General features: G+C 35.6%; 1 protein-coding gene across 1 annotated transcript in view; it reads left to right on the top strand.

The window, feature by feature from the left end:
- Window positions 1–24,235, top strand: part of LOC149777781 (uncharacterized) — a 46,634-nt gene that overhangs the window by 5,020 nt on the left and 17,379 nt on the right. Inside the window, exons 2-9 of the mRNA XM_089938820.1 lie at window positions 984–1,226; window positions 2,336–2,422; window positions 3,561–3,665; window positions 7,475–8,377; window positions 9,723–9,812; window positions 14,574–14,751; window positions 17,867–18,058; window positions 21,647–21,829. Coding sequence (XP_089794946.1) covers window positions 1,102–1,226; window positions 2,336–2,422; window positions 3,561–3,665; window positions 7,475–8,377; window positions 9,723–9,812; window positions 14,574–14,751; window positions 17,867–18,058; window positions 21,647–21,829 — 1,863 coding nt within the window. The 5' untranslated portion in view covers window positions 984–1,101. The remainder of the gene's footprint in view (window positions 1–983; window positions 1,227–2,335; window positions 2,423–3,560; window positions 3,666–7,474; window positions 8,378–9,722; window positions 9,813–14,573; window positions 14,752–17,866; window positions 18,059–21,646; window positions 21,830–24,235) is intronic.

Below are 24,235 nucleotides of genomic sequence, written 5' to 3' on the forward strand. Positions count from 1 at the left end.
CCAGCTTCATTATGGAATTCATGCATCATATCTCCCATTATGAATTCATTATTCTCTTCTCCGATGGAATTAATTTATCTCACCTCCAATTATAGAATTCATTTATCAAATCTTCCTTTATGGAATTCATTTGTTTCACCTGCCATTATGGAATTCATTTATACCAAACACCATTATGAAATTAATTTATGTCATCTTCCATCATGGAATTTGTTTATCTCATCTTCCATTGTGAAATTCATTTATCACATCTTCCATCATGGAATTCAGTTATCTCATCTCCCGTTATAGAATTCATTTATAGCAGATTCCATTATTGAATTCATTTATATCATCATCCTTTTATGGAATTCATTTATCTCATATCCCATTATGAAATTTGTTTATCTCCTCTTCCATTGTGGAATTCATTTATCATGTATTTTATTATAGAATTCATTTATCTCATTTCCCTTTATGGAATTCATTTATCTTAAGTTATCTCCCATTGTGGAATTCACTTATATCCCATTATGGAATTCATTTACATGTATATCATCTCCCACAATGGAATTCATTTATCTCATCTTCCATTATGAAATTCATTTATCTCCAGCTCCATTATGAAATTCATATATCTCATCTCCCATTATGGAATTAATTTATCTCATCTCGCATTATGGAATTCATTTTTCTCATGTCCAGTTATGGAATTCATTTTTCTCACCTCTTTTACAAAAATGATGATAATATTTATAGTGGCTGCTTGAAATTAGTAAAAGTTAGGTGAGTATAGAAAGATGAAGGATGTATATTGAAGTGCTTTCCTTATGGTGGTTATCTTATGTATTGTGCCCCTGTAATTTCAATTGGTGTATTTTGTAATTTTCATCCGTAATTCCAGTTGGTGTATTTTGTATTGTGCCCCTGTAATTCCAGTTGGTGTAAGTATTTTGAAAGATGTTTTGAACTAAAGTATTCAGAGTTGTTGAATTATTTTTCAGAATCCAGATGAACTAAAGATTTACCTTGCTTCACATTCTGGCATGAATCACTCAGTTTTCAGAATTCAGATGAATTATAAATTCACTTTGCTGTTTGTTCTGCCATGAAACTGCAGCAATGGCACGACCAAGAGAGAAAACATCACTGCAGCAGACAAGTGCTGTATTCCAGCATAAGTGCAGTGCAGAGCAAGAAAAACTTAAACAGCTTTTAGCTGTGCAGCTGAGAAAAGATCTTAGCAGGTACATTCACTTACATGCCATCATAATTTTTAGCAGTATTTACTTCCAACAGGCAAATAAATTGCAGATTTTTACTTTACCATTTAGTTTTAGATTTTCCATATGTGTGGTACAGAATTGGAAATCATAGAATTCCTGTTGATCTGGAAGTTTCCAAAATTGTCACAGTTGCACATATAGATTAATGGGATATAATGGGATATATTAATGGGATATAATGGGATATATTAATGGGATATAGATTAATGGCAATTGATTTGCATATGCATGCAGATAAGCTCATCTTAGATAAGCAGCATTCACAATATCAAATTGATTTTGTTATGGTGTGATAATGCTTTAGGCTTTTTGATTGCTGGCGATGTAACTGGACACCATATTTGCTTTTTGATTGCTTGGAAATGTAATTGGACATCATGTTTGCTTTTTTAACTGAAGATTATATAAAATAGTCTCCAAATGAATAATCCTCTACTTTAAAGATTTATATTTGCGTAATCTTTTTTTCTGTTGGGTTAATCTTAACTGAAATAATTTAAAATTTGTGCATCCTTTATTACATCCATGGCAAAGATTTTTCCATTTGGGGATTGGTACTATGGTAGCACCCACTGTCTTATTACATAATTTCTGTAAGACAGTTAATGTAATCTGGGTCATTTCTAACCATTTTCTGTTATTCTTACAGATGAATCATTACAATTCACATATTTTTTCACAAAAATGATTTCAAACCCATTTACAGTTTATCAGCATGTGGAAAGGGGACAATCTTCTACTTGTTACATCAAGAATCGGGTATGACTTCCTTTGCTGTGTTTGACCCTAATTGTATAAAAAATTTGGTCAGATTGTTGAACATTGTGTGTGTGTGTGTGTGTGTGTGTGTGTTTGTATGTGTGTGTGTGTATTATGCATAAGTATGCTTAGCATAGGGGGTCATTATATTGAAGGTTCATTAAATAAACTTATTAAAGCAAGTGTCTTGAACATGCTTTAAAAATAAATGTATCATTTAGTGTCTTCTGTATGCACCTGGCAAATCATCTGTAAATGTACTGGTAAGCAAATTGAAAATTAATCTCTACATTTTTCCTTGTTTATTTCAGATTGTTTGAAGAAGAAATTTACACAGATCTTATGTTCCATATTAAGGGACAGGACATAAAAGCCCATAAGTTTATACTTAAGGCTCGGTAAGATAGGAAAAATAGTATATAATGGCTTATATATATATATATATATATATATATATATATATATATATATATAGGTATATTGTACTGTTTAATAGTTTATTGGTGGTTCTCCATGATTATATGTTATGTCTATCTATTTAATGTGATTGGCCTTGGTCAGTAATTGAGTTAAGGGTCTTCCTGACTAGTGACATTTATTTTGTACACATAGATAATATTTCTTCATGATTATTTATTAAATATTCAGGTCGTTATTAATGGACATAACATGTATACTTGAGTTTGAATGTTGGACATTGGTGTTCCCCTTGGAAATTCCTAGTGTGCCTGCTGTTTTATATGTTCTTTGCTAACTATTTAGTAACAAACCTGACCTTGTTTACAACTTAGAATATTCTGGAGATGAATTTGATGGGAAAATGATGCTAATTCTTCATGTCTTAGGTTTTTATATTAGGTTGATTATATTAGAATTGCTCATTCCTGCCTTAACATCCAAAGTGGAATCAGTCATATTTCTTTGTACAGTTTTCAATTTGTGATGATTTATTTATTTAAATTGTTCACTGGAATCACAAAGTGCTCATTAATAAATCTTGGACTAAATCATATTTTTTGGAATTATTGTGAATTCATTCAAGGACAGTTTGGATTATATCATTGTGATACAGCAAGAGTGTTGGCACATTAGCATATTTTAGGCTATTGGCATATTCTTTATTTGAATTTATTCTGTACACCACTGGAATTCATTCACATTACTGTAAGTACTTTTGAAATGTTCATTTTGTATTCTAGGGAAATAAATTATTTGCAAGACTTGTTGCATTGATAGTTTTTCTGTAATAATACACATCTCGATGGAAGAGGTGGAAAATCGATACAAAACGACACCTACCATATGCAGGTTATTTTAATCTTCAGCAGCCATCATTGATTATTAGTTGTTTGCCTTCTTGTTCTTTAAATTAAAAACTCATCTAAGACAGCTGCTGCAGGCGAAGGGACTTATTTTTGTTAGTAAAAAAAAAAAATACTTGATAACAACACTAACTCACCTTTGAAAACATTTTTAACACAAAGTGTTGTAGATCATGTATTGTATACAGAAGGTTTAATGTATTCTCTATTTCAGGTCTAGACAGATGTATGAAAAGCTTGTCAAATTGTCCTCCTGTCCAAATGACAGTGTTTTAACATTGGATGGACTAGATCCTACTACTGTCCGAGACTTTCTCAGGTGTGTTAATACATGAAAATGTTTATGTAATCTTTGCTATCAAGTGACCTTTTTATTTGCTGCTTTCGATCCTCACATCTGTATTCCTGTCTGTCTTTTTGCATATCCTTTATGACCATTACGGTGGCCTAGTGGTTAGAGTATCTGCCTCTGATGCGGGAGGTCACAGGATCGAACCCCGACCAAGTCATACCAAAGACTTATAAAAATGTTACTCACAGCTGCCTCGCTAGATGCTCAGCATTAGGAGGTTAGTGTTAGAACTGGTCGGCCTGATGTCAGGATAATGTAACTGGGTGGGACATGATGCTCCATGTCTGCGGCATGATGCCCCAGTGCTAGACATCACTATAAACTGCCACACTGCAGACATCGTAGTGATATGACTGAATTGTTAAAGCTACATTAAAAATCCAAATCACACACTCACATATCCTTTAAAATTAGCAACAATTTTTTAACTTGATTGCACAGTTTTTGTTTGTGTCCTCTGTAAATCACAACCAGTTTTAGGGCCAGGCAAATCTTCATGCATTTTCTGCATGTACTTGGACAGCAAATGTAATAAAAAAATTTTTTTGTTTTAAACATTCCACAATATTCCATTCAGTGTTGGAAAGCAAATGAATAGCAGGTTACATGTATGATTTAAATTGTGAAAAATTGGGAATACCGTTTCACTGTTCATTAGCTCATTGACACTAATATAACTAATAGTGTTTGTTTAAAATATATTACTCTCATGCAGATAAAAAACATGGCAATGGTATAAAGTTAAATCTCAGAAGTTTTATTTAAATCTCCATTGTGGATAAGAAGAAAACTTGCACACAGTCACATACAGGCCAATGTGCTGATCCCAGTTTTTGTAGTCAGGTACCAGAACTTTTGTAAGACTAATAGGAAACTAAATAACATTTCAGTACTTAAATGTTGCAGAACATATAAAAAAACAAATAAAGAATCTGTTTTGTGCTGGGTTATATTTTTTTAATACATAATTATGCACTTAAAACTGATCCCCAAGTTGATTCCCAGGGATGTATCTAGGACATGCGATCATGAAAATTTCCCCCTAAAACGAAAGATTTCTTCCCACAAAATTTTCAGTTCTGTGCAGGCAAAGTCATGAAAAAAAGAAAGAATTATGCACATTTTTTCATGAAGAATATGGTATTTGCTTTTTATTCTTTAAATATTAGTGTGAAAATTCTGATTGTCACTCAGCAGATTTGTTCTAGTGTAGTTGTGAAACACGTCACATATTTCCTGTATGTCACATGCTGGTATTTGACAGGTTACTAAAAATATTTATGGACAGCACATGTTTGATGCTGAGACTAGCTTGGCAGGACAATGCATTAAAAGGGAAAACCAATCAAAACTTGTGAACCTTTTTTACTTTAACAATGATACTTCTAATAACAGTAGAGTGCAGATGTTTCCATCAATAGGCACAGTGACGGTGAACAATTAAATTCTCAGTCTAATCACATACCAGATGATGCTAGTGATGCTGTGCCTAAAGACGGCAGTGCTGAAACTAAGGTTCAGTCAAATGTCAGAAAACTAAACAATGCTCGTTCAATTCAGACTAAGAAAAATTAACCATGGTTGGAACGAATGAAAAAATTGAGATAATTTGCAGTTGGTATGTAAAAACTGGCAAAGAAAGTTTATTCACACTTAATTGGACAGACATGTTGAATTAATAGCTCACAAACAGGTGATTTGTGTTTCAAAGTGAAAATTTTAAAATTACTTGCATGACAGCTATGATTTGACGTGCAGGAAATACCCGACACTGTTTTATGAGCTATAAGAACAGACAGAAGGGTGACTCAATTTGCAGCCCATGGTTTGACACTTTAATGGTACATGTGAAGAGAAAATATTATTAGATGACACATGACATGTATTTAGTCTTATAGTGTAATGTACAGAATATGTGACATGTATTTAGTGTTATTTTGATATGTACAGAACATGTGACATGTATTTAGTGTTATAGTGAAAAAATGTACAGAACACTTGACCTGTGTTTAGTTTTATTGTGAAATGTACAGAACACGTGACGTATTTAGTGTTATTGTGGAATGTACAGTACATGATATGTATTTAGTGTTATTGTAAAATCGACAGAACACGACATGTGTTTAGTATTATTGTAAAATAGACAGAACACATGACATGTATTTAGTGTTATTGTAAAATAGACAGAACACATGACATGTATTTAGTGTTATTGTGAAATGTACAGTATACGTGACATGTATTTACTGTTATAGTGAAAGGTACAGTATACGTGACATGTATTTACTGTTATAGTGAAAGAGACAGAATATGTGACATGTATTTAGTGATATAGTGAAATGTACAGTACATGTGACATGTATTTAGAGTTATTGTGAAATAGAACATGTGACATGTATTTAGTGTTTTAGTGAATTAGACAGAACACATGACATGTATTTAGTGTTATTGTGAAATGTACAGTACATGTGACATGTATTTAGTGTTATGGTGACTTAGACAGAACACATGACATTTACTATGTTGACCCCGATTTTAATATTCAATGGTGGCAGATGCCCACATTTACCTAATTCTAGATGCAAAACCCTGGATTCCTATATATGCAACTGGTAAATGTTAATGGTGCCCTTAAGTTTTGAGGAAAGACTTTCACTTTAATGGTTTTATTTTTAATAAAGGGTGGCATAGTCTGCCAATGCTTGTATGATATTTTTTATCGACAGGTGAGTAATATAGTTTATCAGCAGGTAAGTAATAGAGTTTATGAGCAGGTGAGTAATATAGTTTATCAATGGGTGAGTAATATAGTTTATCAACAGGTGAGTAATATAGTTTTAAGTTATCAACAGGTGAGTAATATAGTTTATGAGCAGGTGAGTAATATAGTTTATCAACAGGTGAGTAATATAGTTTGAGCAGGTGATTAATATATTTTATGAGCAGGTGAGTAATATAGTTTATCAACAGGGGAGTAATATAGTTTATCAGCAGTTGAGTAATATAGTTTGAGCAGGTGAGTAATATAGTTTATCAACAGGTGAGTAATATAGTTTATGAGCAGGTGATTAATATATTTTTTGAGCAGATGAGTAATACAGTTTATCAACAGGTGAGTAATATAGTTTATCAACAGGTGAGTAATATAGTTTATTATTATATCAGTGTGAAACTACATCTGTGTCCAAAATACACAAATATAATTCTTTTAAAACAATGTCTTACTCTTGCAATGCATGAAAAATATTTGGCAAAATGCATGCTTCCTGGGATTATATTTAAAGTGATCTTTTGAACTATTTAAAGAAATCCTTTCCAGAAAAGCTGCCGTCAGTGGAATAGGTCAAATATAATAGAAACATTTTCTGTTTAGAGAAAACTTTATCAAGCAGATAATGTAAACCAGTTTCCATTACAGATAAATGTATTCAACCGATTATGTAAACTGTTTCCATTACAGACAGATGTATACAACATATTATGTAAACCTGTTTCCATTACAAATCTGTTTTCATTACAGACAGCTGTATACAAAGATAACATAAACCTGTTTCCATTACAGAGTGCCATATGCAATAGATAATGTAAACCTGTTTCTATTACATATAGCTGTATACAACAGATAACGTAAGCCTGTTTCCATTACAAAGCTGTATGCAACAGATAATGTAAACCTGTTTCCATTACAGACAGCAATATAAAACAGATAATGTAAACCTGTTTCCATTACCAATAGCTTTATACAACAGATAATGTCAACTTGTTTCCATTTACAGAAAGCTGTATACAACAGATAATGCTGCTACTGCTGTGGAGGAATTCGATGAACATTTAAACAGAGTTATGATGCCAGGATTGGAGTCATGTCAGAATAATAGTGGTCTCTTAATGGGTTCTTGCAGTACAAAAATTGAAGAAATTCAAAGGAACCATAAACCTGGACAAGAATCTCATGTGGTTGGAGATGATGGATTTGGTTCTGTGATAGATGAATGTAAATCTCAGGAAAATGCTATTAGTGAGAACAAGTTGTCTCAGGATTTGGGATCAAGTAATAGATATATGGACCAGGCTACAGTCTGTGATAATGATCTCCCATCAAGAGAAGACATTAGTCTCATGAGAAATGTTAATGACAAAGTTAACATTGTGAACATTGTTGAGATAGATACTGATGAAACAAAGAGGGATGTTGCTGGAGATTTGCAAACTGTAACACACCAGAAATCTAGACAGAACTCAGATGGTGAGACAAGTACAGTAGAGTTGATTTTGAAAGGAATGAAAAGTGAATCACCTGATATTCAAAATTTGGAACAGTCACAGAATTGTTTAAAACTATTACATGAAACTGTTGACACTGCTGAAATGCCTGCTGACTCACTAAAAAGACCCGACAATGTCGTTAATGTTTCTTCTGTGACCGATAAGATAAAAATTCCCAAGAAAGAATGGAAAGAAAATTCAGAGGGGAAAAATACCTTACATGCAGAGGAGAACCAGGACATATCAGATGGAGGCAAATCGTCTTTGTCAGAGATAATTAAGCTTTCATACAACATCAAAGTGCCCTATGATGTGTGTAGTCAACTTGGAGAAGATCTGCTCAGAGCATTTCTGCAAGAGGTTGACTGTGATTGTAATGTGTCTGTTATGAGACAAGAATTTCTTACACACAGGTAAGTTGTTATACTCTATTATGAGACAAGAATTTCTTACAGGTAAGTTGTTATACTGTATCTTTTATGAGACAGGAATTTCTTACACACAGGTCAATTATTATACTGTATCTATTATGAGACAAACATTTCTTACAGGTAAATTATTATATTGTATCTTTTATGAGACAAGAATTTCTTACACACAGGTAAGTTATACAGTATCTGTTATAAAACAAGAATTTCTTACACACATGTAAGTGTTATACTGTATTATGACACAAGAATTTCTTACACACAGTTAAGTTGTTATACTGAATCTGTTATGAGACCAGAATGTCTTGCACACAGGTAAGTTGTTATACTGTATCTGTTATGAGACAAGAATTTCTTACAGGTAAATTATTATATTGTATCTGTTATGAGACAAGAATTTCTTACAAGTAAGTTGTTATACTGTATCTATTATGAGACAAAAGTTTCTTGCACACAGGTAAATTATTATACTGTATCTTTTATGAGACAAGCATTTCTTGCACACACATTATTGTAAATTATTGTATTGTATCTGTTACGAGGCAAGAATTCCTTACAGGTAATTTATATTCTATTTGAGTTTGAAGACAATTTAGTAAACAAGCATATTTTCATCAAATTACATCATGCAGTCTGCACTTAGTTCCTTTGTTGACATCCATTGATTCATACAAAATATTTTCAAATGTACCTGTAACCCTTGAAAGTGTGGGGTGTAAAGCGAAATGGCACAGATACTGTAAATTCATTTATTTTTATGGATATTATTGTTTGTGATTTTGTGAAAAATGAAATTTTTGATGGTGCTTACATTTTTGGACTTGGGAAGATCATTGTTTATTGAGCTTTTCTGGACTGGGAAAGATGTCCTATTCTTTCCCAAGTAAGATCATTGTTTATTGGGTCTTTCTGGATTGGGAAAAGTGTCTTGTTCTTTCCCAAGAAAGATCATTGTTATTGGGTGTTTCTGGACTGGGAAAGATACCCTATTCTTTCCCAAGAATGATCATTGTTTTTGACTGTTTCTGGACTGGGAAAGATGTTCTATTCTTTCCCAAGAAAGATCATTGTTTATTCAAATTATTGGGTCTTTAAATTCATGGCTTGTAGAACCCATACAATACACCAGAATTTTTACCCTCCAAAGAAGAGTAAATTCTCAATATTCGGTTATGTTTAGGTGTACTCTGTAAACTCACCATTAATTGGTCTCAGTTTACTTTTTGTTTGCAACTGAACGATGTAAATTCCCAATATTTAGTTATGTTTCTGTGCAGTTCATATTAAAAACTGAACAGAAACAATGTTGGATCACTTCTGTATCTTTCAGATGTATACTGGCTGCTAGATCAACCTACTTTCAGGCCATGCTGGGTGGAGGCTGGATAGAAAGTGATGCTGGTTCAATCACTTTAGAGGGGTAATGATGTAGTAACCAATTGTTCTCAAATTTCCATTGTTTTTGTCTTGAATAAGACATGAAACAAATGTTCAGTTTTATGACCTAACTAATATGTTATGTTCGTAATGTTTAATACAGGAAAACAAAGTTCTCATTAATAAAATACAGGGCCTAGTTGTTTTTGTGTAAGTTTTTCATAATTGTTTTAATGACTTTTCATGATGGAATTATAAAACAAGACTGTAATCAAACATAGGGTCTATGCTAGAACTGAAATTTAGTCTGCAAATTGCCCTATTTATTTGATTACAAGGGAAATTTTCGGAATATGCCAGGAATTTTATTTCTCCTTTGAAATTGATCCCCAGTCATATTACATTAGGAATATTAGCCTGCTACCTCACGAATCCAGCCCTACTAAAAGACGAAAATTGTCTTTAATTGTCTATCTCATATGGACCAAGGGCAATAACTGATGCCCATTACCTCGCCTTGCCACCACCAGGTGTTGCCTGTTTTTAGCTTCGCTGCAATTTTAGTAACATCATACAGTTTATCCTCTGACAAGCCAAGCCATTTTTGTGCTCAAATTGAATTTTCCAACATTACTTTTGGATTTATTGTGTAAATTAATCATTCTGCTGCTTGGTTGTGTACTTTCTTTTATACAATTTCTGCTAATTTGAATGATTTTGTCATTTTTAGGGACTTGGTCCATTTAAGACCATGTCACATTATGCTATTGTTGACCTCTGCAAGGTTGTTAGCATGACTTTGACTTTTTTGCTTGATCTTTTTGTAATGGAGTTGGTGTTTAGCAAGTTTTTTACATGCTGCAATGCTAATTTAGGCTTTCTTTTTCCCTTCTGTGTGTCATTTCAGGATGAAGGTCAAATAAATACTGGCATGCATAAATTCAAAGCATTGTCTATAAGTTTCAAATGTAATTTAAAGTTTGAATGTGGCACTGATTTTTTGGATCACTTCATTAGTAATGGGGAATATATTTATTATAGGGAGTTAGTAACATGATGAATTACTAATTTATGCTTTGCTTTCTCTTTTTGTGTCATTTTAGCAGAAGGTTATCTAAATGCTTTAATGTGTGGAAGTCTACCATAATGGTTGCATTGTATATGCTAAGTGTACATCATCTGTGACATGCAGCATGTGGTCAGTGGAGTCCAGTCTACCATGACTCTTGCTTTGTATATGCTAAGTGTACATCATCTGTGACATGCAGCATGTGGTCAGTGGAAGCCCTGGCTACCATGACTCTTGCTTTGTATATGCTAAGTGTACATCATCTGTGACATGCAACATGTGGTCAGTGGAAGTCCAGTCTACCATGATTCTTGCTTTGTATATGCTAAGTGTACATCATCTGTGACATGCAGCATGTGGTCAGTGGAAGCCCTGGCTACCATGACTCTTGCTTTGTATATGCTAAGTGTACATCATCTGTGACATGCAACATGTGGTCAGTGGAAGTCCAGTCTACCATGATTCTTGCTTTGTATATGCTAAGTGTACATCATCTGTGACATGCAACATGTGGTCAGTGGAAGTCCAGTCTACCATGACTCTTGCTTTGTATATGCTAAGTGTACATCGTCTGTGACATACAGTATGTGGTCAGAGGAAGCCCTGGCTACCATGACTCTTGCTTTGTATATGCTAAGTGTACATTGCCTTTGACATGCAACATGTGGTCAGTGGAAGTCCAGTCTATCATGACTCTTGCTTTGTATATGCTAAGTGTACATTGTCTGTGACATGCAGCATGTGGTCAGTGGAAGTCCAGGCTACCATGACTCTTGCTTTGTATATGCTAAGTGTACATCATATGTGACATGCAACATGTGGTCAGTATAAGTCCTGGCTACCATGACTCTTGCTTTGTATATGCTAAGTGCACATCATCTGTGACATGCAGCATGTGGTCAGTGGAAGCCCTGGCTACCATGACTCGTGCTTTGTATATGCTAAGTGTACATTGTCTGTGACATGCAGCATGTGATCGTTGGAAGTCCAGTCTACCATGATTCTTGCTTTGTATATGCTAAATGTACATCGTCTGTGACATGCAGCATGTGGTCAGTGGAAGCCCTGGCTACCATGACTCGTGCTTTGTATATGCTAAGTGTACACTGTCTGTGACATGCAGCATGTGGTCAGTGGAAGTCCAGCTACCATGACTCTTGCTTTATATATGCTAAGTATACAATGTCTGTGACATGCAGAATGTGGTCAGTGGAAGTCTAGGCTACCATGACTCTTGCTTTCTATATGCTAAGTGTACTTTGTGAGATGCAGCATGTGGTCAGTGGAAGTCCAGGATACAGTATTAGCTAGTTAGTCACATACTAATTTGCTAATCTATGTTTTGTTTTTGCTTCTTGAGTCATTTAAGGAAAATGTCTACTAAATTCATGAAATGCATATTCAAAGCAGTATTCCAGGGGTTGACAACCTACGGCATGCATGCCACAAGGTGGCACATCAAGAGTTTTTGTGTGGCATGTAAAGGGCAGCCAAAAATCTCAATTTTAGCAGTGTTATTCTCATACAGGTGGCACATGATCATTCATTTTATAATTAATCCAGAAAAAGTGGCACACTATGTAAAATAGGTTGCCGTCCCATGCAGTAGTCCATTCTGAATTGAAGGGAAGGACAGATGGAATAAGTCAAGGAAAACAACCTACAATTCATTGTTGGCTGTACCGATTCATTGGGTAATGTTACCCAATTTTAGGCAACCCAGTGGGCGTAAATACCTTCAGGCCTGTAAGTCAGGGTGCATGGTGTTATACAGGATCAATTTGATCCACCTCCTTATACCACTGCACAGCCACTGTTACCAGTTGCCCTGCTGTAACTGACCATCTAACTCAGGAGATCTTTTAAGAAGACAGCCCAGCCATCTAGTTTGTCACTTGCATTTCCAACTCATATGGGGGAGTGTTCTCCAAATTTAGGCAACTCAGTGGGTGTAAATCTTCCCTCATGTCTGAGCAAGGTATGTGGAACTATAGGGAATGTACTGGATCAGTTGAATCCAATATATAATAAAATCGCACTGTTGCCATCCATCCAGTTGTCACCGGCCAGCCATCCATTCCAACACAGGGACCTTTTCATTGAATCAGTCCAGCCAGCAAAGTGTGATGGTGATCCTAGTGAGCTGCATGCACTGTCTGTCAACCCAAACTCTCTTCAACTCAGATTGGATGGTTCCATATGATACAACTGAGAATAGGTTACTGTCCATCAATAACTAAACAGTCATCAATTGCTGGCTCTCTTCCATAGATAGGACAAGAATGGCAGCCATGCTATTCACATTCTAAAGCACTACTTGACACATACAGAGACAAGTAGTGACATGTGCAAATACCTTTTCCTTCTGGTGTAAGCTGGTACACAGGATATCACCCCTCAAGCCCTTGTTTCATGGCTGAAGTGGGTTCGCTTGGTGTACTCTGATGACTCACCAGATGATAGTCGCCTCATGAAGATTACAGCTCAGAAGCTTTGAGTCATCTCTGCGAGCCTCGTGTTTGAATGTAATGTTTTGGTCCGAGATATAATAGAAGCTGTTGGCTGGCATGCAGAGTCAACCTTCTCGAGTTTTTCTCTCAGAGATTTAGCGTCATAGAGGGAAACCTTACATCTGATTGACCCAGTGGTGGCAGCACAATTGGCCACCAGACCCAACTAGATCAATCAACACAGCCTGTTAGCTTTTGCTAAAGTCATCGTGAAATTTTGTAGGTAAGAAGATTTCATTATCCAGCCTCTTAACTGGATGTAAGGGTCACAGGGCAAGTGACCCCAGGATGTGTTGCTTAAAGTAATTAGGAGAATGGTTTATTGTTCACCTGGGGAATCCAGCTTTTCTTCCCCAGGATACTGGATGCTCAGCATCCCCTCCTCCTATTACTTATTCTCATAACATAATGTGATTGGGGAACATATTCAAAGGAGAAAGCAAATTTTTAAGTAAATAATGTGTCTCTGAGAATACTTACCCAATCACACTAGATCAATCAACACAGCCTGTTAGCTTTTGCTAAAGTCATCGTGAAATTTTGTAGGTAAGAAGATTTCATTATTCAGCTTCTTAACTGGATGTAAGGGTCACGGGGCAAGTGACCCCAAGATGTGTTGCTTAAAGTAATTAGGAGAATGGTTTATTGTTCACCTGGGGAATCCAGCTTTTCTTTCCCATGATACTGGATGCTGAGCATCCCCTCCTCCTATTACTTATTCTCGTAACATAATGTGATTGGGGAACATATTCAAAGGAGAAAGCAAATTTTAAAGTAAATAATGTGTCTCTGAGAATACTTACCCAATCACATTACTTAAAAACCATCTCAACCACCCTGTCGTGTGAGCATCTTTGTTAGAATATTGCTCAGCTAAAAACTAGCAACACCTGGTGGTAGCAAGGGGAGGTAATTTGCAAGAGTTAATGCCATTTGTCTATATGAGAGGGACAAGAAAAGGAAATTTTCATCTTTTAGTATGGCTGGATTCGCAAGGTAGGAGGCTAATATTCCTAACATAATGTGATTGGGTAAGTATTCTTGGAGAAACATAATAAGTATTCTCGGAGAAACATAGTTTACTTGAAAATTTAAGTGAAATAATCATAAGGCTTGCAATATAATGCGATTTTCATAATTAAGTTGAATTTTCGGCATGATTTTTTAAAGATTAATGTAAATTCTGCAAGTACACATAATAGAATAAACCTTGAAATGGTTTCAGAATTACCCCTGGTGTCATGGAACAATCCTTACTATACCTATACGGCGGGGTGTCTGAAGTCAGCGAGTCATGCACACTTGGGGAGCTCATCATGATGGCTGACATGTATGGGATGGAGGGACTCAAGGAGATTGTCAGTTTCAACCTCAGAATGGAATACTGTCATTTTTTCCACAGAGTAATTGCATTTTTCTTGTACTAAAAAATTTGAAGACATTTTAAGTTTCTTTATGACTTCCAAACTTTAAAGTAGGAAAATGTTCATGGCAGAAGGGTTTAATGAAGTATTTCAGTGAAAAGAGTGCAGTCTGGATAGTAAAATGGTATTATGCGTTTGCCTTGCGCAGCTTTAGTTCCAGGTATTATCCCAGCGTTGTGGCCTATTGGTTAGAGCATCAGCCTTGGATGCAGGAGGTCATGAGTTTGAATCCTGGCCGAGTCATACAAAAGACTTATAAAAGTGTTACTAGCAGCTGCCTCGTTTGACATTCAGCATTAAGAGGTTAGTGCTAGGATGATAAGGTCAAGTAAGTTTGACATAACCATAGTGTGTTGTGTGTCATCCATCATACTTATAGTAACATTTAATTGTTACCACTTTAAAGTCCCTGTTTTTTGTTTGACTTTGATCGTACTTGGAATATTGGGTTTGATAATGAATGAGATCCACTCATATTAATAAGGTGATCTTGCATCTGATTCTCTGACCTTCAGGAGGTCATATTTCTAATTTTTGATTTGATTTTTGAAATTTTGGAATACAGGTAAAACATGTTAAAACATGATTCTGCTTATAACGTGATGGCAGCATGGCTCCTATTTTTTCATTTAAATTGACCTCACTTTTTAACATCCTAAATACATGCGCTCGGAAAAGCAGATTATTCGTCTTCCTAGCAGTTTATATGATCAAGAGGTTAGATAAAACTGATGACATTGAAATTGCAATGCACATTTTCTACAGGTAAGTTTTTCAAAATATTTGTTAACGCGATCCCACTTATATCGCGATGTTATTCTTTGGACCACAAGCATTGCGTTGTAACAGGTTTTAGCTGTATATGCTTATATCATAAAGATTTGGATGAGTTCAATAATGATTGAGCTACACATGTGATGATGAGGTTATCTTGATGCTGACTGACTGAACCTCTTACCACTCTGGAAGCCATAGTTTCTTACCACTCTGGAAGCCATAGTTTCTTACCAGTCTGGAAGCCATAGTTTCTTACCACTCTGGAAGCCATAGTTGTGTTCTGATGTGAATAAGTGAAATCTTACCACTCTGGAAGCCATAGTTGTGTTCTGATGTGAATAAGTGAAATCTTACCACTCTGGAAGCCATAGTTGTGTTCTGATGTGAATAAGTGAAATCTTACCACTCTGGAAGCCATAGTTGTGTTCTGATCTGAATAAGTGAAATCTTACCACTCTGGAAGCCATAGTTGTGTTCTGATCTGAATAAGTGAAATCTATGCATTATAATGAAATGATCTTGTTCAGGTTGGAAGTGGCATGTGACCACTCTTGAGACTATTTCTGATTTGACTTTAATCCGAGTCCAAATATATGTTTATAACTTCAAGATCTCGGACAGATTTATAAGATCTTGGACAAGTTGGATAAAGAGTAAAAGCCACACATATTAATGAAATGATCTTGCATCAGAGTTGCTGAGCTTTTTATTTTTTATCGTTAAATGTGGGCTTATGTGATCAAGATCAAGAATGAGTTTATAATGAGTGAGATTCGTACACATTAATGAAATGATCTTGCATCTGATCATCTGAATTTGTTACTGCAATGGTGGTCATGTTTTTGACCAGGGCCCTGGGTGGCTGATTACTCTAAGGTACACATATTTACAGATCACTCACACATCACCTGTGTCAGTGTTTTTAGTCTCAGCTTGTGGGTGCATGAGAAATCTTACCAATAACTTCCTGTGGGTTGGTGGTTCTCTCCAGGGTCTTTCTTTATTCTTCCTCTGCCAAATATACTGGTTGCCATACATAGCCTGTGCTGAAAAATGGCCTTAAACACCAAACAATACCCCCAAAAAATCTCTCTCACAGATTAAAGATTGTACTCTAAAGGGTACCAGACTAACACTAGTTGATCATGTGACAAGCTTACTTTGTAAACAGTGGGCATCTCTAGTAAAAACTACAAATTGCCAGAATATGTTCTTGCAAAATGTCAGATATTCTCAGTTTAAATGGAAGTGTGAAAGCAATTTGATGTCCGACAGATTCAAATAAACATGGAAGTGTGAAAGCAATTTGAACAAATGAAAAGAGGGAGAGTCCTTTGATCACTACTTAGGAATTTGATGTCCGACAGATTCAAATAAACATGGAAGTGTGAAAGCAATTTGAACAAATGAAAAGAGGGAGAGTCCTTTGATCACTACTTAGGAATTTGATGTCCGACAGATTCAAATAAACATGGAAGTGTGAAAGCAGTTTGAACAAATGAAAAGAGGGAGAGTCCTTTGATCACTACTTAGGAATTTGATGTCTGACAGATTCAAATAAACATGGTCAATTTACATTCTCCTGCAGTAGTAAAAACAGAATTGATGGACATTTAATGATTGTCACCGAGTGATATTTACAGCGAGATACTTGTACCAGCCAATGTATTGACTATTAATAATCATCTTAAATAACATCAATACAAGTTTTATTTAATTAATTCCATAACATTCCTGTGATTTGTAATGAAAATATTAAAATTTAAAATTATTTACACCTTTCTTACTTTAAATGTTGTTATTATTCACAGAAGAGAAAGGTCACCCTCATTAGATTGCCACTTTTCTGCTGCTGAACAGGTGGTCTTATAAGAGGGGGACCACTGTAATTTGGATTTTCTTGTCCATGTGTCTGTCTATCCATCTATCTATCGTTCATGCTTTTGTTTTTGCTTTACAACAGAACTGTCCAGGATATCTGTATGAAACTTGGCATGTGAGTTGACTAGTGATCCAGGTGTGCCATTTTCTATTCACAATTTTTCAGTTTCATTATTTTTATTCATTTGTCCATCTTTCACTTTTGTTTCCAGATTAAAACTTGTGATGCTTTTCACTTCCCTGTAGTCTTTGTAAATACGAACTTCCTGTATATGGTCTCTGACAAATTTTTATACTTCCAAACTGATATTTTCGCAGGATTGGGTGTCTGAGATATAGATACCTCTGTATTTTTCATTATATTTCAAAATATTGCCAAAAAATGTGTTGTCCCTGTGGAACTAAGTCTCTAATTAAGGACTTTTTTTTTCCACAGCCCTGTACTGGATGTATAGCTGGAGTCCCTGAGGCCTTGACCTTGGCCATGATGTACAATCTAGAGGACCTGAATCAGAAGTGTGTAAAGTGGATCAGTAAACACATGGCTAAAGTTTGGCCTACAAAAAACTTTGCTTACCTGCCACAGGAAGTGCTGGAATATTGCTGCAGTCATGCTATTCTTGAGCTGGTAATTATTGAAATAAAAATCTGGTTTTAGCATCCTTGCACAAAAGTGCAATATAGTTTAATAGTAAGTTTTTGGTCTTTGATACAGCTTATGGTACACTGTCATGTTGTATACAGCTTATGGTCCACCTGTGGTGTTGTAGGCAGTTTATGGTACATGTGTGGTGTATGCAGCTTATGGCATGCCTGTGGTGTTGTGTACAGCTTATGGTACACCTGTGGTGTTGTGTGCAGGTTACGGTACATAATTTGTATGGATGCAGCTTATGGTATGCCTGTGGTGTTGTATGCAGCTTATGGTATGCATGTGGTGTTGTAGGCAGTTTATGGTATGCCTGTTTTGTTGGAGGCAGTTTATGGTATGCCTGTGTTGTTGTAGGCAGCTTACAGATTGCCTGTGGTGTTGTAGGCAGTTTATGGTATACATATGGACTTGTATGCAGCTAATGGTATGCCTGTGGTGTTGTAGGCAGTTTATGGTATGCCTGTGGTGTTGTAGGCAGCTTATGGTATGCATGTGGTGTTGTAGACAGCTTATGGTTTGCCTGTAGTGTTGTAGGCAGTTTATGGTATGCCTGTGGTGTTGTAGCCAATTTATGGTATGCCTGTGGTTTTGTATGCAGCTTATGATATGCCTGTGGTGTTGTATCCAGCTTATGGTATGCCTGTAGTGTTGTAGCCAGTGTATGGTATGCCTGTGGTGTTGTATGCAGCTTATGATATGCATGTGGTGTTGTATGCAGCTTATGGTATGCCTGTGGTGTTGTAGACAGTTTATGGTATGCCTTTGGTGTTGTATGCAGCTTATGGTTTGCCTGTCATGTTGTAGACAGTTTATGGAATGCCTGTGGTGGTGTAGACAGTTTATGGTATGCCTGTGGTGTTGTATGCAGCTTATGGTATGCCTGTTGTGTTGTATGCAGCTTATGGTATGCCTGTAGTGTTGTAGGCAGTTTATGGTATGCCTGTGGTGTTGTATGCAGCTTATGGTATGCCTTTGGTATTGGATGCAGCTTATGGTATGCCTGTGGTTTTGTATGCAGCTTATGGTATGCCTGTGGTGTTGTAGGCAGTTTATGGTATGCCTGTGGTGTTGTATGCAGCTTATGGTATGTCTGTGTTGTTGTATGCAGCTTACGGTACACACACATACAAACACACACACTTGTTTTCTCTACTTATATACTAATACATGGTTGACATGAAACAACACATTTTCATCCCAAGGTCTAGTTACATTTATGACAAAAATGGTGCTGCTAGGATATCCACTATGGCTGCCACAGCAGTCATCATAAAAACTTGTTACCATTACTCCTCCAGGTAAGGTCTAGTTACTTCTGTATAAATGGTGCTGCTAGGATATCCAGTATGGCTGCCACAGCAGTCATCGTGAAAATCTTGTTACCATTACTCCTCCAGGTCATATTTAGATATGGCTTTTACCAAAAGACTTATTATGATATCTGTTGCTGGTATGACATCAAGTATGGCCACCATCATGAAAATTTTATCACACTTCTTCAAACAGAAAGGCATGTCAACATGTTGTTTTCACCAAAACAAATCTTATGTCTAGTTGGTCCTAACTAATAATGTTATCAATCCAAAATCCTTTATGGCTGCTATGGCCACCATCTTGACATGGGTGTTTTCACCAGACATGTTTAGTTGGTTCAGAATGAAATGATGTTAATCTGACATCCGATATCACCAGTGGCAGCCGTCTTGAAATCTTATTGCTTCTCTTCCTGAATAGATTTCCATATTGAAATTGAGTTTCCAAAAATGAGACCTCTTACTTAGACTTAACAGAATGGTACTAATCTTACATGAGGCTTTTTCAATGGCTACTTTAAAAATCCTTGTATCCCTACTCCACCTGAATCAGTGGTCATATTGACATGGAATTTTCACCCAAAGATGTCTTACAGTGTCTAGTTGGTCCTAAATAACAGTGGCACTGTTCTTACATCCAGCACATTAACATTCTTGAAAATCTTGTTTTTGCTCAAGAATGTCAGAGATGGTGTTGGCATTCAACAGTTGCAAAAAATGAGTCTTATCTTGTATCATGGATTCCTGGATTATGTAATGTCCAGTCTTTGGCTAATTACTGGATGTAAATTGTGTGTGGTCTTAAGTGGTTAGGTATGGATCTAATCAAGCAGATCAGGACAGTAACACAAAGATCTGGTTAAAGATTCCATTTGCCAAATCGGATGAATTAGTACTTTTATGCAAAATGTCATGTAGATACATTTTGATCTTAATAAATTAAATGAAAGTTAAAGTAAGAAACAACATGGGTAGAGATTAATAATGTTTGTACTGCAAAATAATATATTTTGTTTTTATTAATGCAGGCAGTGTAGGTAGAATATAGTAACATTTCACAGGCAGTATAGGGAGAATATAGTGACATTTCACAGGCAGTATAGGGAGAATATAGTGACATTTCACAGGCAGAATAGGGAGAATATAGAGACATTTCACAGGCAGTATAGGGAGAATATAGTGATATTTCACAGGCAGTATAGGGAGAATATAGTGACATTTCACAGGCAGAATAGGGAGAATATAGTGACATTTCATAGGCAGTATAGGGAGAATATAGTGACATTTCACAGGCAGTATAGGGAGAATATATTGACATTTCACAGGCAGAATAGGGAGAATATAGTGACATTTCACAGGCAGTATAGGGAGAATATAGTGACATTTCACAGGCAGTATAGGGAGAATATAGTGACATTTCATAGGCAGTATAGGGAGAATATAGTAACATTTCATAGGCAGTATAGGGAGAATATAGTGACATTTCATAGGCAGTATAGGGAGAATATAGTGACATTTCACAGGCAGTATAGGGAGAATATATTGACATTTCACAGGCAGAATAGGGAGAATATAGTGACATTTCACAGGCAGTATAGGGAGAATATAGTGACATTTCACAGGCAGTATAGGGAGAATATAGTGACATTTCACAGGCAGTATAGGGAGAATATAGTGACATTTCATAGGCAGTATAGGGAGAATATAGTGACATTTCACAGGCAGTATAGGGAGAATATAGTGACATTTCACAGGCAGTATAGGGAGAATATAGTAACATTTCATAGGCAGTATAGGGAGAATATAGTGACATTTCATAGGCAGTATAGGGAGAATATAGTGACATTTCATAGGCAGTATAGGGAGAATATAGTGACATTTCACAGGGAGTATAGGGAGAATATAGTGATATTTCACAGGCAGTATAGGGAGAATATAGTGACATTTCACAGGCAGAATAGGGAGAATATAGTGACATTTCATAGGCAGTATAGGGAGAATATAGTGACATTTCACAGGCAGTATAGGGAGAATATAGTGACATTTTCACAGGCAGTATAGGGAGAATATAGTGACATTTCACAGGCAGTATAGGGAGAATATAGTGACATTTCACAGGCAGTATAGGGAGAATATAGTAACATTTCATAGGCATTCACTCATTAATGAATGTCTGGATGAGGATAGTATTAGTATTATCATCGCTTTTAAAAAGCATGGGTATAATTAAGATACATTTCTTTCTTTTCAGTCTGTGGACAATGTAATAGAAGTCATGTTGGACTGTAGAATACTGAATGACAAGACTCCACACCTGAAGTGGACTGAGACAATATTTGACATGATAATAAGATTAATGGATGCCACCATTGAGTTTTCTAGTCAACATTTCTTAGACATCATAACCAGCAAGATGTTTAGAGATATTGACAAGGTACAGCTGATCTTTATATTGTATGTTCTATTATTGCCTTTTCCTGTGGAAACTGTTTGCAAATCATACACTGTGGGAATCTAGATATTGATATATGCATTATCACAAAATCTCACTTTGAGTATAGTGCAAAGTGCAGCTTCAGTTATAATTGCTGTAACAGATTTACATGTGGTTGTGTTTAGTTTATCCATCTTAGCTATTTTGAGTAAGTACTTTTCCCACTTGTATCCTGACCTGAATATTACTCCTTAGTTTGGCTCCATGAATTTACAGTTTTTCATCCACAAGTTACCAATCATTATATATATATATATATATATATATATATATATATATATATATATATATATATATATATATATATATATGTGGCCACAATTGAGCAAAATTTACAGTCCCAGAATTTGATACTATATCTTTGCTTTCCTGCTCTTATTTCAGATCTCGTCACTGGCCAGGATACACGGTGGGGCCCCTCTTATGGAGTTGTGCATTCCCACTTCAGTTTACCCATCACTGGCCAAAACGCTTGGGTGGGGTCACACACCCTTTCCTTGCACATCAAATCCTCCTTCACCAGCCAAAATGCTCAGCGAGGACTATGGGATCACACCCCCCTCCTGCCTTCCTGCCTCGTCTACTTCTATCTCTGACTCACTGCTTTATATTCTAAAAACACATATGTATATGTATGACAGTTTGCTTTCCACGCAGCAGGGGTATCTTGCAGTAACACATGCTTTTCCTTAAAATTGCAACATCAGTATAGCTCAATGAGTATATCTTTTGTTCACCCTTGGTAATATCTTACTCTCAGACTGTTGATCTGACAGGTTATTGTGACAGCATTCTGACATTTTCATTTCTTACCTTGACTTTTCTTGTGATGTGCAGAATTCTTCTTAACCATCTCAGATGTACTGCCTACAATGTCACTGAACAATTTTTTTCCTTTGCTATGTCTCAACCTGGTTCATTTGTCTCACAGTCGGACACACATACCACTAGACTACAAGGTCTGGATCAGTTAGGCAGGTTGGTAAGCTTTATATATCTAGAGTGCTATAATAATAACAGTAATAATAATAACAATAATAAAAATATAAGATCATCATCATCATCGCTACACTCCCAGACCCTCATTCATCCTTAAATGTCATTCAGACTTGTCTATCGGAGCAGTCAAACCCCATTTCCAAAGTGGCCACCATCTACTGAAAACAGTAAGAGACCCCCAAATGTAACAGGAGGGGAGACAAATTCTAGCTATTCTGGTCGGGAATTGAACCCGGTTCATCTGTCTGACAGTACTGTGCACCTGCCACTAGACTAATTGGTCTGGACCAGATAGTGTAGTTAGTAAGTGGCTTCATATACCTAGATCACCACAGCACCATACAGAAACATTGAGAGGACCAGAGCAGGGATTTACAACTTTATAAAAGTATTCTTGACAACGGCATGTTGACTGAAAAATTGAACTTGCGATTGCAAGATTTCTGATTGCCCCAAACATAATATCCCAACATGAGCAAACAAAAAAGATTATATATGGGATATTTTAAGGAAATCGCATTATATGTTTTAACTTTTGTTTTCTTTTTATCTTTGATGGTTCCTTAAAACTATATGCTGATAAGTAAAGTTATAAAATATATACATGTAAATAATACATATTTGTATAATATATATATATATATATATATATATATATATATATATATATATATATATATATATATATAAGAAAGGGTTAGAATGCAGATAAAGCTAGAAGAGCAAATTAAAATAGATATGCACATTTGTGTATAGATGGGCAAATGGATAGGTAAAGAAAGGATTTGGAAATAGTTATATTTTTGAGAGAGAGAGAGAGAGAGAGATATGATAAGTAAAAAGACCTTGAACTGATCTTTTAGCCAGGGAGACCCATTAATATGCCATGATTGGAACTTTCTTGCATAGCATCATGCTGTTATTTTTCTTTAATTCAAGCTAAAGTTTTGCCTTTATAAGACTCATCTCGTGAACTATATCAACAGTAATAAAAACTATACTGTTTGTAATGATTTACTTTTGCTCCCAACTGATGCATTTGTTAACTTTTTTAAAATTTATTTCTTAACAAGTATCTTCTAGTCACCTTTGTTATGTATATTTTTTTAATGGTTATATGTTATGTTTATCTGTATTTTGTACTTGACCTTTGTCCAAAATCAAGTTAATGGTGTACCTGACCAGTGCTATTTATTTTGCAAACAACATAATATATAGCTAATATTTCTCAATGAGTATGGATTACATATTGAGATCATTATTAGCAGTAAACATGTTGACTTCAGTTAAAGATTCAGTCTTGATTCTGATATTAGAAAGTTTGGGAAAAGAAATTTTCCATTAGGT

Source organism: Sinohyriopsis cumingii, chromosome 17, assembly GCF_028554795.1.
Source record: "Sinohyriopsis cumingii isolate HCF-2022 chromosome 17, ASM2855479v2, whole genome shotgun sequence".
NCBI classification, from domain to species: Eukaryota; Metazoa; Mollusca; class Bivalvia; order Unionida; family Unionidae; genus Sinohyriopsis; species Sinohyriopsis cumingii.